We start from the raw sequence: 13,089 nt of genomic DNA on the forward strand, positions 1-13,089 counted from the left end.
GTCCAACCCTGGAGCCAACCCTTATAAGCGGAACTTTAATTCCAAGTGTGCACGAAGGAAGAAGCTACTGGCTCCGATGTTTTGATGATGACCAACGCATCACACAGAGTGGGCAGAGTGGATCACCATGGGCCAAAGAGCAGCACTGCCTGTGATAGCGGCTGTGATGGCTGAAACTGAGACTGAAAGGGCTTAATGTGTGCTTTAACATTAACCTCTTAATAACAATCATTTAATCATTTTAAGGTCACTCTACAGAAAAAAAAAGGGAAACATTGAAAGTGCAAAGAGGTGGTGGTAAGTGAATTGAATTTTTTTTTTGGGGGGGGGGGGGGGGGGGTATAGCACTACATATATTGCATTATAGTGTGGTCATAGTTGTTACAGGGAGACCAGCAAAGAGTACCAGCAAGGTACAATAATCCAGTTTATTAGTATAATTATCAAAGTATAATAATCCAGTACAATTTTATAATTTTATAATAAAGAATAATAATCAATCATTATTGTATAATAATCAAACTATTACATTTACATTTCATTTACGACATTTAGCAAAGTGCTTTGCATCTGATCACATAATTCATTCTAGGTAATAGTACAGATAGGCCAGAATTCAAGATAAACCTTGAGTCAGACTACTACTAAACTACAGGAATCAATGTCATTACCTAGTGTTTTGGTTTAAAATATATACATTAAAATATATATGTGTATATATATAATAGAATCCAATATAATAGTATAATAGTCAAAGTCACAGGGTCTGGCTATAGATGCACACACTCATCAACAGTGACCACATCTTCATGTATTCTCTTCACCTTTGACTTTCTGAAGTGAAACCGGATACTGTGAGTTGTGGTTTTCCAGAGAATGTGACTTTCAGCTGAAATCGAATGGGGAAATCCCTGTTTATTTTAGCTGTATACTAAATATAAGACCTAAGATCATAGTCATGGAAATATGTGTAATGAAAGCCAGAATTAAATGTTCTATACATGGAAATAAGTGAATACTGTTATAACCTAATATGTTTGGAAACAACGTGTACAGAGCAGGTGCTTTCATTGTATGAACTTTGCAAAACAGTAAGGGTTACAGTAAAGCTTAATGTGGTTATGGCATGGATGGTTTAAAATATTTTAATGCAAATTGAAAGTATAAAAATTGTAACGGCAAGTACTTTCTAGAGTGCATTTTATATTATGTATGTTTGATTTCATAAACGATATAGCATCTTATTCCACTGACATGTCTATACAGTCCCTTATAGTTCTATGATATGTATGTACTAGGCTAGAAAGAGCAGAGAGGAGGATGTTGTGGTTGACCATGTCAAAGGATGCAGGAAGATGCAGAAGATGAGAGCTTGTTAGCCTTGGCAGCATGAAGCTTCTCAGTTACTGATTTGAGGGCCGTTTCTATTGAGTGTGTCCGTTTGAAGTCAGAATGATTGGGATGGTAGAGTTGGTTCTGGGTGAGGAAGAGAGATAATTGATCACAGACTGCTTATTCCAGAGTTTTTAATAGAAAACAGAGGAGTGATACTGGCCTGTAATTGCGCATGTTGGAGTTGTCAAGTGTTACCTTTATCACGATTGCTACCACCCTGGCTGTCTTGAACACAGTAGGTGCATGTCCTAATGAAACTAAGGAGTTGGTGGTGATGGCTGAAATAAATGGAAGGAGATCTCTTGATGTTCTGGAACAGAGTGGAAGGAACTGGATCTAGCGAGCATGTGGTCGGATTGCCAGACGTCAGGAGTTGATTGATCTTGTCTGAGGAGAAGGGAGAAAGGAGCCTGGGTGTTGGGAGTTGGGTTAGAGACACTGGTAGGAAGAGTGTGAACAGGGGACAAGGACTGACGCTGCAGTTTTCTCCTCAAAGAAGGTGACAAAATGCTCAGGAGTAAGAGAGGATGGAGGAGGGGAAGAGGGGGTGTTAAGGAGAGTAGAAAAAACACTAAACAGCTTGCATGGGTTGTAGAGACCAGGTCCAGAACGTTGTGGAGTCAGAGGGGACAGGTTGATGTTGAGGTCAAATGAAGACAGCAGTGGAAGAATGCAGGAAGAATGTAGTATTCACTGCTTTCTTTTTGAAATATCTTGCACTTTTAATTTGTGTAAACAAGTAATTTTCAAAAAGAGTAATTTGTCATTTAAAAGGTATGAGCTCTTATTTTGTACCATAGAACAAGTCGTCCGCAAGAAGCTGCACTCTGCGCAGTGCCCAAAATCCGCCACCGGATGTCGCTTCCATGCTCAAAATAACTAAGATTAGATTTGAACCTTCCGTCTCTCATAGTGGTGGAGCGCCTACTTTGGTCTGTGGATATAATAATTGGGAGAATTCGAAAAAATTGTCACATAATCTAGACGAGATTAATCCGTAGTTTCATAATAAAATAATATAAAAATATAATAATATAATGTCATTTTAAGAGTAAATGAGTGATGAGAGAACTTGATTATGAGACATGCCAGATCTCTATAAAACAATACATCGTAAAACAAATGCATAAAATTTACTCATTTTGTCTAGAGTAGGAGTAAACATTAACTCCTGCAGAATATTTATACATCAGGAGCTGACTGGCTCAACTGTGAGAAGAACTTTATAGTTACGTTACTATATTGCGAAACGTGATTTTCACCCCAATGTAAATTATACGGTAGACCTGAAAGTTCTAAAACAAATGCAAAAACACAAATACGCAAAGCTAATTCATCAAAATGTCAACGCATGCGCTTACATTTCGGAAACGCGCTGCAAATTCAGAAACGCCGCAAATCCAATCCCAACACAACGGAAGTGTTTCTGTACGAATTATTTTACGCAGGGACTCTGTAGGTTTTTAGACTCCTCCAGGGGAGGTGCAGCTTTCACAAATAGGCTACTGAAGGTCGTGATTATGATGTACCATCTCTTAATAATGAGATACTAAGTCATAATTATGAGAACGTAAGTCAAATATGCGATACTAAGGCAAAATTATAAGAACGCAAGTCATAATAATGAGATACTAAGGTATAAGGTGCTCGTGTGAGAATTATGAGATACTGATATGAGATATTATTTCCTTCAGGCTTCCACGTTTACGGCGGCTACCGCTTTTACTCCGCGCATGCGCACTTTCGTTTGTTTTGAATCATTTAGCGCGAAACTGGTGCGTTTGCTACTAAGCGAGCAAGCAGTAAAATATTTACTTTCGCAAACTTACCGTTTCTTTAGAGAAAGCTAAATTAACGCGTCAACGCCTAATTGTGTGTTTAGGTATTTGCTGAATGACAAGAGAAGGAAATAACCTAGCTAGCTAGCAATCTAACTTAGCATACCTAGCAAACTTGTTGCCTAGTTTGCCACCCGTAGTCATACTCCGCTTTTAATACTCGGGTTTACAGTCTTGTTCACTTTCACACCATCAGAGGGAGTAACAGCGGTGATGAAACCTACTCGAGCTTCTTCGAGATCCTCAACTCGGGGTCCTAAAGGGAAAACTCGAGCGGAAAGGTTACCGCAGACCGGCAAAGTAAGACTGTGGTCAGATGTTCCTCCTGACCTGCCCGTTAACCCCAGACTCTCCTCGCTGGTCTGTTAGGAACTGAAGATCATGGCCACGTTATATTGTGTTTTGTACTTGCGATTAAAGGCTCATGAGTGTTTCTGTGCCAGGTGCCATTGGCCCGTGGTGGGAAGACCCAAGATGGCTTAAGGAAGAGCAACGCCAGTTGTGAGTTTGGAGAACCACACAAACCTCCAGTGGTTGTTGAGCATAAAAATATATATAAATCGTCATATTGGGACATCACAGAGGTTTAAATCAATAATGCTTTTGTGTGAAGGTGGTTAAGGTTTTACACTGCGTAGTAATAGCCATCTATCCAGGTAATCCAGAAAACATTTTTCTAAAAAATATAAGAACCCATAATTTGTCATCACTGTTACTGAAAGCATGCTGCTCGGAAAAATGTAGTTAAATATATGGTATAATTTAACCTTCATGCTCTGTCACATACCTTCCTTTCTGTGTGAAATAGTGCCTGTTGTGGTTAAGAAGGGACAGGAGAAATGGAAACCGCTGGATAAAGCCTCCATAGTAGCCCTGGACACCATGATGAGCATGTCAATACTGTGAGGATCATGATGCACGTTAAAGTGAAGATTGCTCAAATAAAACGACACTTTGGTTAAACTTCACAATTTTAACCAGTGTCTCGGTTATATCAGAACTGCTCTCGCCCTAAGAAGAAAAGAGAAGGAAGAATCACAGAAACACCTGAACTTGTTGAAAGAACAGTAAGAGACATTTCTTAAAATCCTCAGTGTAATAACCAAAGCGGATATTGGTCTGGGGCTTTTACTGAGCTTGCTTTTCAACAGCTGTATGTTTTATCCGTCAGGTTCCTATCCAAATGTTCCCAGCTCCCTGTGCCCGTAAAGAAATGCGGAAACGTGGTGCAAATGTCACGGCACGTGCGGGCGGAAAGGCAGAAGGTTGAGCACGGCAGATCTCAAACTGAAGCTTTGGAGGTAACAGGCAGCACAAGTCTAGGCGTGCTACTAAATGACACGCAAGTGGATCTTTGCGTCGATTGCATCACCAATTACTATTCGGCGTGGCCGTGCAATTAATGGTGGACAACCCCGATACCCCCCCCTCCCATCTGCCCCGGGTGTCTGAAGATGAACCTTCTTCTGTTTTTTTAGGAGAGCATCAGGGCGGTGGTGAGCAGACTGGAGCTGCTGCACCAGACCATGGAGAGTCTGGAGGAGCGGTGCAGGCTGCTGAGGGCCAGACAGGAGGAGGAAGAGGAGCGTGCACAGCAGGTGTGCACCGCCGTCACCTAGGTTACAGTGCACCAGCGCTTTTAGTGCTCCGGCTAGTTGACGTGATTTTGTTGTTGTTTTTTTAAGCAGCCTGGCTGTGGCAGGTATGTAACTTGCAGCAAATTTTAAATACAAAACGGTCAAATACTACTGTTTAGGTTAGTGCACACGGTACTTTATCTCACGTGCTACAGATTTATCTCACGTGCGCATGCGTTGGGTCCTCAGGTTTCCAGTAACACTTGTTCCTGTCTTTTTGGTGCACTTCCAGAAACGTAAATGTTAGTCTGATATCCCCTTGCTTTGGGGTGTAGATTTTAAAATGCAAAGATTTTGTCATTTCAAGTTGTGCTGACTAAACTCCTTTCGTTTCTTTCATAAAAAAAAAATGCACACTGTTGATTTCCTGGACAATCGAGCTTTGTTGTTTACATGATTACCGTTCAACTAACCGCTGTAGTGGGCCCAGTATCAGGGCTATGGATGTGTGTGTATGTAGCTGTCACAATTTGGTACCATGATGTGCTTAAGGCTCCACAAGGTTTAGTCGAACAGTCGACCTCAAATGCGGTTGCTAGTGTCCTTTTAGTTTTGAAAGGAAAGAGAATGGATGGTGCGCACGGTGGTTCAATCAGGTGTTACAAAAACAGTTACCACGCCCTTCAGGAACTCGCACATCAGTGCTGTCAATCAGGACAGGAAATGCTTCTTTGCATTTCAGTTAGATTTCGCCATAAGTACAGATTTAACGTTCTCAGATTTGATGTGATTTGCAATGGCATTAAACAGTGCGTGATGATGAACGGCATGAACGTCTGGCTTTTGCACGGTTGGCTCCCCTGCAGGGGCTAGTGAGTAGTTACACCGTGTTTTAACGTTTTCTTGGCAGTTCTTTCAACTGGCCGAGCAAGCAGTTTTGCACCTTCCTGCTCTACCTCCTCAGCCTGATGATGAGCTCACGCTACAGGTACAGAACTACATGTAAAAATATTATAAATTTAAAGAAATACACACACACACATTGCACAGTCCTGCTTTTAGGGTTGGTCTGAGTTAAAGAGGAGGACTGCACAAGCACAGAGAAGCAATCGTTTGTTCAAGTGCCCTGCTGAATAGTGGAACACTTCCTGCCACACTGAGCACGACCACTTCTGCCCTGTGGCATGGCCTGTGTAACACTGCTGAATCAGCGTTTGTGCAGACACATTTGGACAGCGCAATCAGTATAGCATCTTCATTACAGCGTTAGGCCAGAGGGTCAACTCTTTGCTAATCTTAGACGGTGTTTGTGAAATCAGCAGTGTTCACGGTGGAGGGGACGGTTTACTAACACTAAATTCACTCATCCGCCAGGAGCAGATGTTGAAAATGGTGCCCAATCCCAAAGCGGTCATGAAGGTGCTTCAGAGTGAAGCATCTGGGAGTGTGAGAACTTTCCTGGAGCTGGCCCATAAGCACACCGACGACCTGATGACCCACCCAGTGTCAGCACACAGATGACCTGATGACCCACCCAGTGTCAACCCACACTGAGAACATTCTTCTGTAAAAAAATATATATGTGCCATTTTATTTTTGACAAATGACATTGATTTTGCTCATTCATACAATGTAAACTGTTGACTGTATATATAATTAGCATCACGTTTGTAATGCTAAATAATTAGCATCACGTTTGTAATGCTAAATTGAATAGTCTAAATTTGGAAACGTACAAAGGCTTTTTATTTCAAAATCACGCATATGCCTGCCAATAAAGCACATCAAACCAGTATTACAAAATGTCATGTTATAAATTCTTGCATTTTGTTAAAACCTAAAATATACAATCTGGGCTATATAATAAAATACTCAAGTTGGACTTTGTTTGCTTTTTGTCTTTTTTTTTTTTTTTTGCAAGGAGTTAAGACCATGACTGGAGCAGGACACATGTTGAATAGGACACGCAGAGCTGAAAATAGCACAAATAGTACTTTTTTGTCCATATATATATCCAAATACTTGCATGTGTTCATTCAGGAAATCTCGTCATATATCATCTACAGATGGATGACAAATTGAAGGAAAATCCTGAATTCTTGAACCATACTGTGAGGATTGTGATAGACATAACGCAACATCACACCTCAGTACAGAGGGCACTAATAGTTCCATCAAGTTCCCACATCATGTCATCAGTGCACGCTGCACTTTGTCTTAACATATTGTCTTGTGGATTCATTTATAATTAACAGTGCAGCTGGCGTGGTTGAGGTCTGTATGCAGTGGTCTGTGTGTTCACTGCAGTTGATCTCAAGGTGGCATACTTGATTAGTTTGAAATTCACAGTGAAGATAAACAAATGTGATGTGTCTGAATCCAAATTCAGCCAGTGAAGTGCTCAGAAGCTAAAAGCAACAGACCGGGGCCGATTTCCACTACGTCTGATGCACCTGTGGCTCCTTTGCTGTCCTCTATTCCCGTTGGTTCAGAAATGACTGCGGTTCTGGACAGCTCATCGCCAGCACTAAGGATCCCCGGAACTTCATATAGCATTTTTGAAGGTTCCTCTGGAAAAATGCGACTGCGAAATGGTATTAAATGTAAAATCAAAAACCGAGCGTCTTTGAGGCCACTGGCCAGCGCGCCAGGATCAGCGCCTTTTCCTAGAATTGCGAGTCTTTTCGTCGCAGAGACTTCCTGCGTAGTGACTCTGAAAAATCCTCATTGAAGACTCGCTCAATGGTGGAGAGCAGCGAGGCCCGGACGGTGTTGCGCAGGCCCCGAGCAGCAAACACGTACAGGATGGGGTTAAGGGCGCTCTTGATGTACACCAGGTACAGTGCTATGTATGTGCCCTTCAGTGCCCCATCCTTAAGATTCTCCAGACCTTTTGCCTCCGCCAACGCCTTCAGGAAACGGCAGGTGAAATACGGCACCCAGCAGGTGAGGAAGATGAGCATGGTGAGGAATAGCACCTGGTAGAGACGCATCATCTTCTGTGAAGTGTAATGAGAGCCGGTGGGGAACGTGGGCGAGGTGGGGGACGAGGGGGAGGTTGGGGCCTGCATCGTACCCCTCCCGGCCCGCCTCGCTGCGAGGATTACCGCCAGGTTGCAGGACAGGAAGAGGGCCAGTGGGAGCAGGAAGCCCGCCACCGTCTCTATGATGATCAGCGTATGATCGCCTTTGTTCTCCATACACTGCGTCCCGTTGTACACCAGCCCCGACGCTTTGATGTAAGGCACGGACAGGGCGGTGGCCACGATCCACAGCAACGCGCACACCAGAGGCACCACCCATCTGGGCCGCTTCAGCCGGGCCCAGACAGGACGCAGCAGGCACAAGCAGCGCTCCAGCGCTACGGCACTCAGCAGGAAGGCTCCGGCATACAGCCCCAGGCACCGGAGGAACATGATGAGCTGGCACATGGGCTCTCCGAAGGGCCAGCTGTAGTGATTAGCCAGATATCCCAGCATCAGCGGCGTGCGCAGCAACAGCACCAGGTCGGACACCGCCAGGTTCACCACGTACACACGGAAGCTGCCGGCGCCCTGCGTCTCGCCACTCCCGGACCTCCTCAGCTTCCTGCCACGGAAGCCCAGCACCCAAACCACCAGCCCATTCAGAGTCACGCCCACCATGAAGATCACCACTGTCACCACCATCTGAACAACACGTCCTGCTTCACTGGCCATCGTGTCGCTGTGGAGAAGATCATGGATCAGTATTTTTCCATGAGTATATTTCCAGTTACGTACATTGATTTACTCCTCTACATCAGATTTGCTGATATTCTTTCCAGAACTGAATTTTGAAAATTTTAATTAAAATACAAAATATTACACAAAATACCATGCATAAAAATATCTAACCATGTGAGCAAAATATAACGCGACAACAATTTTTAACAAGTCACATATAATCAAATAAATTGTTGGTTGAGAATTTTTTTTTAAGTCAGAATTAGAATATCTTGTTATCAGGAAAAACTGACAAAAGTACTTGGACTAAAATGAAACAGGCTGATACAGCTGTTCTAGTTATTTACACCCCAGCTGCTGTGGGTTTGTAATTTTTGGCAGAGTTGGTCATTCTTTAAAAGCCGCCTGACTGCAGTATTGTGAAGGAGCAGAGGACCTCCTTACACTGAAAAAGCTGGTGTGGATCAAATGATGAATAGAGGGGAAAATCCCCCCTCACACACACACACACAAATTAAAACATCTTATTTTAGATTTCCTCAGTAAGCTCTGAACCTTTCTTATGCTAGGAAACTGATTTTGTTATTATTAGAATGATTCCAAATCTGTCAAAAAATGTTTAAAAATAAATGGAAATAATGAACAATGCAGTAGTGTACAGCATTCTGTGCTTTTCATGCACTGACCTTGAACTTGGTGTACGATAGAAAGAATGTCACAGATATTTTGAAAAAAAACATAATTTCACAGTACCTGTTTTGTGAATTTATATGATATGTATCTCATGATAAGCAGTTTACATCCTGCACAGACAGGATGACTGTGGTGTGAGAAAATACTCACACAGTGGCAGTGTAAAACCTCAAACCTCTCTGAAGAAGCAAGTTGATCGCCCCCTACTGGCGTTTGTAAATCCAGCTGTAAAAAACATAATAATTTGCTGCTTCCAGTGGATAAAATTTGATAGATGTGTTGCTCTGAAAGCCACGCTTCTCAAAGAATATCCAAGGAAGAATTATAAAGAGTACGTTTCCATAATGACATTTTGCCATGGGCAAATGATTGCAGTGATTATAGGGAATGTCAAATAGCAGGTTTGGGGAAGAAACTTTTTGAGGTCTAAACAAATTGCAACTTTCTTTTACATAATGTCTGAACGTCTTGAGTTTCCTGTGTATGATTTTATGCTGTTAGGTAATGTGTAACTCAGTTTCACTTTATTTTGATGCTCCCCGATAGATTATCTACAGATGCAGGTTTAGAGTTAGTTTTGCAGCGCATTTAAGGTTTGTGTTTTTTCATATTTCCTTTAGATTATTTAGATGTTGAAGTAGATTTACATGTTAAAGCAGGAGACCATAAAACAGTGATACCTGTAACACCTTATACACTAGGGCAAAAACACCTATTATAGGTCAAAATTTCTATTTTTCTTCTTTGCTATTGCATTTCCTCTATCTATCCTTTACACATTTCTTTACTAAAATAAGAACAATTTGAGCACAAATTTGAGCACAAAGCTTCAGGTAATTCACCTCTTACAGTTGAGGTGTCACTCAGAAGGAATGTTAGTCCCTATTCCTTGAGGGTGGGGCCGAGCTGACCAACCATTCAGAGCCTGTTAACACCTATGCAAGTTGCATGCAAGGTATGAGAACACACCTTAACACAGTACGTGAGCTCCTAGCTCGCTCTCGGTTGCCACGAGCACGCCTAGTAACATCTTACTTAGTTCTTGACATCTGGTGTGTCCTTATGGAGTGTTACATTTTTAGCATAATCTTGGAAAAGGCTTACCTGTCGAGAAAGACGACTCCTTGTGGTGTTGACACGCACGTAAGGTGGGGAGAAGCTTCTGTTCTGCCTGTTTGTGTGTGTGTGTGTGTGTGTGTGTGTAGAGTAGAGTGTGGGTTGTTTTATGTGGAATGAGTGGGGGCGTGTTTAAGAACTGTGCGTGTGTCTGTGTGTGTGCGCATTCCTTCCTCTTTTAACATTGCACCATGTTGATTGCAACATGAAAAGGTACTTGGTGAAAACGTGTCCTATTCTATGCCCTCACACTGGTGGGACATGTTTGTTCGCTTGTGGGGCAGAGCTTCTGTCTTTCTGGTGAAAGAAACTGGAGACAATTTGTTTACTAAAAAGACCAACTCTCAGACCTCAGTGCTCCAATGCCCATGTTCCTGTATGCTGCAGACACGGCTTTACTCATGTCTTGCTAGTAACATTACTTCAGAGAAGACAACCCGTTGTTGACTATCCAGATTTAAAGCTGTGAAACATGCAGTATACATTTGTTTTATGGACTGAGAATGAAAATACGTATCACACAAGAAAGATACATGGGAATGACAACACTAGTTGCCATCTAGCCCCTGCAGTGAGAATGGGGGGTCAATTGTCGGCAGGACCTATGATGGTTGACCAGATGTTGTGCCAAAACGCAAAAGCATTAAACAAGTCCTGCTAAAGCAGTCGTTCTGTGGAGGTGTGAGGACACTCAGCAGGGATGTGTGTGGTTCTTGGACAGCTAGACTCTTCGTGCAGTTCAATCCTCCAGAATGCGCTTTAAAGTCGGATATGTTGTGAAATGAAAGTTATTACAGGAAAAGTTGACCCACATTTAGTGCTTCTTGTTTCTCAGCATCGTGAAATGGTGGGACAAACACGCTCGCAGTTCCCCATTTGTCAGACGTTTTGGCAAGTCTGAAACCTTAAAGCCTTAATGTTGGAGAATATGCTCTGACCATGCATTTTCTGCAGCTGAAAATCAAGCGAGATGTGTACTGTACTCATGGAAATGTGGATTGTACTCATACAATGTGTACAAGATGTGTACTGTACTTTGGGAGATGTGTACTGTAGTCATGTGTACTGTACTTAGGGAGATGTGTACTGTAGTCATGTGTACTGTACTTAGGGGGATGTGTACTGTAGTCATGTGTACTGTACTTAGGGAGATGTGTACTGTAGTCATGTGTACTGTACTTAGGGAGATGTGTACTGTAGTCGTATGTACTGTACTTAGGGGGATGTGTGATTACTTTGGTGCGGTGTCTTATTTATCCAGTATTGTCTGAAAGTGATTTGGAAAAAAACTTGAATAACAGTTGTTTTTTGTCACTTTATTCATATATTTTATAGATGAGTCTTATGAGAATGACAATAAACATATCAAGAATTAAGATCAGGAAATAATACAGGATGTAGTAATTAGTCATACAGAGTTAAATGATATACTGATATATTGAATTCAGTCTCACTTTATTTTATGGTCCCAGCCTTAACCTTAAGTACAACCCAAAACATAATTTGAAGTGTAACTCTATGCAGACACCTGATGAAAATCACATGAGTTTCATCTTACAGTTGTTGCATCTGTGTGGCCTTCACTTTAAGCACTGTGACATCCTGTAATTTTATCTTTCTAATCATTTATCTCACTCTCGCATCACTACTGCCTTTGTCAAATGTAGACGAGCACAGAGCTGTGTTCAATTAAAGAAAATTTATTTGCATTTCTTTCCTATTCACTCTCACCAACCACACTTTTGACTTTGTCCTGTTTTGTCAGTACGCTTGAGTCACAGTGTTATCACTAGCACGGTGTACCAAAGGACACGATCACCACGTATCAAAGTGGTTAGCACAGTATCAGTAGACCTGAGTAATGTGACATATATCCAGCATATATCCAAGTATGTAGTTATGCGGCGATCCCATTTAGCAAGAGATTCTCAATGCCACTTAAATAGGACAACTACACAATAGAAAACTGTCTGCTCTACTGCGGGTCATTTGTTCCGCATTACTAATATGATTGTAGGTCATGGTAGGGCACCATTCACGTTTACAGATGCGTAATAAAACGCATAAGTAGGGCGTTAATAAATCCCTTTAGCTTCTCCTTACTCATCACTTCCTATACGTCTTTTGTATCTCCATTCTGTCCCTTTCATCATGTTTCTGAAGCGACTCTCGTAGCCAGATAAGAGAGGGTCATAAGGGGGACTTCCTCACAGTGAAGTTTTTTGTGTGTCATCTTGTATTCTACATAATACGCCACATATGGTACACACAGCGGGCGCGGAGGACTCCATCGATCGTCAAGGTTGATGACACCGGCAGCTTCTTCACAGTGTGCTAGCGTGTAAGCCCAGATGGACTGGTCTGTTCTCTCCAGCTGTAGCAGTATCATTAACACCAGCCTGGTCCCCGTTTGCCACTGCTGATCAGTTGTATTTTGCATCATTTTTGCATCCTGTTTGCTTCCTGTTTTTTTTTTATTTTTTATTTATTTTATTATACGGCTGCTTGGCTTTTAAGACTTCTGTGTTCAGTGTCCTTGACATCCCTGCATGGATTTAAACTTATGTCACACTTAATACTATAAACCTAAAGTGTAAAACTATATTATTACTTATAAGCAACAGGTGTTTATAGGAGACAGAAAAGACCTGTTGCTTTTTGGTTTCTTTAAAGAGTCCTAAAAGGAAACATTTGTATTATAATTTAATTGGATTTAATTGGTTTAAAATTTGCATTACAATTTTTATCTTTAGGAAAGTTGTCTTT

The 13,089-nt window shown here is 41.8% G+C and overlaps 2 protein-coding genes and 1 long non-coding RNA gene across 7 annotated transcripts; 1 reads left to right on the forward strand and 2 right to left on the reverse strand.

The window, feature by feature from the left end:
* Nucleotides 1-603: 603 nt before the first annotated feature.
* Nucleotides 604-3,288, reverse strand: LOC143484338 (uncharacterized). 3 transcript variants are annotated; one of them, XR_013122609.1, is made up of 4 exons: nt 2,757-3,288; nt 2,191-2,329; nt 1,591-1,782; nt 604-1,476 (listed from the first exon to the last, which is right to left on the reverse strand). It is a non-coding gene; the product is annotated as an uncharacterized LOC143484338 (long non-coding RNA). The 3 variants fall into 3 exon arrangements; XR_013122610.1 differs by having other exon boundaries at nt 604-889; nt 1,335-1,782; XR_013122608.1 differs by having other exon boundaries at nt 604-1,782.
* cenpq (centromere protein Q) lies at nt 2,809-6,693 on the forward strand. Of its 2 annotated transcripts, none has more exons than XM_076983020.1 (9): nt 2,809-2,965; nt 3,430-3,533; nt 3,677-3,734; nt 4,042-4,135; nt 4,232-4,300; nt 4,405-4,534; nt 4,712-4,831; nt 5,721-5,798; nt 6,185-6,693. In XM_076983020.1, the coding sequence occupies exons 2-9, from the start codon at nt 3,447-3,449 to the stop codon at nt 6,329-6,331; spliced, it is 783 nt and encodes a 260-aa protein (XP_076839135.1). In that variant the 5' UTR covers nt 2,809-2,965; nt 3,430-3,446; the 3' UTR covers nt 6,332-6,693. The 2 variants fall into 2 exon arrangements, with proteins under 2 accessions (XP_076839135.1, XP_076839136.1); XM_076983021.1 differs by lacking the exon at nt 2,809-2,965 and adding an exon at nt 3,145-3,170.
* On the reverse strand, nt 6,694-10,463 carry LOC143484336 (C3a anaphylatoxin chemotactic receptor). Of its 2 annotated transcripts, XM_076983018.1 has the most exons (3): nt 10,312-10,463; nt 9,358-9,432; nt 6,694-8,515 (listed from the first exon to the last, which is right to left on the reverse strand). In XM_076983018.1, the coding sequence occupies exon 3, from the start codon at nt 8,506-8,508 to the stop codon at nt 7,477-7,479; it is 1,032 nt and encodes a 343-aa protein (XP_076839133.1). In that variant the 5' UTR covers nt 8,509-8,515; nt 9,358-9,432; nt 10,312-10,463; the 3' UTR covers nt 6,694-7,476. The 2 variants fall into 2 exon arrangements, with proteins under 2 accessions (XP_076839133.1, XP_076839134.1); XM_076983019.1 differs by lacking the exon at nt 9,358-9,432 and having other exon boundaries at nt 10,312-10,438.
* Nucleotides 10,464-13,089: the final 2,626 nt, after the last annotated feature.

This window comes from Brachyhypopomus gauderio, chromosome 20 (genome assembly GCF_052324685.1).
Source record: "Brachyhypopomus gauderio isolate BG-103 chromosome 20, BGAUD_0.2, whole genome shotgun sequence".
NCBI classification, from domain to species: Eukaryota; Metazoa; Chordata; class Actinopteri; order Gymnotiformes; family Hypopomidae; genus Brachyhypopomus; species Brachyhypopomus gauderio.

Coding starts and splice junctions, on each gene's coding strand:
- cenpq (XM_076983020.1), top strand. CDS start 3,447: ATGAAACCTACTCGAGCTTCTTCGAGATCCTCAACTCGGGGTCCTAAA. Junction 4,535..4,711: donor CTCAAACTGAAGCTTTGGAG/GTAACAGGCAGC, acceptor CTGTTTTTTTAG/GAGAGCATCAGGGCGGTGGT. Junction 5,799..6,184: donor ATGATGAGCTCACGCTACAG/GTACAGAACTAC, acceptor CTCATCCGCCAG/GAGCAGATGTTGAAAATGGT.
- LOC143484336 (XM_076983018.1), bottom strand. CDS start 8,508: ATGGCCAGTGAAGCAGGACGTGTTGTTCAGATGGTGGTGACAGTGGTG.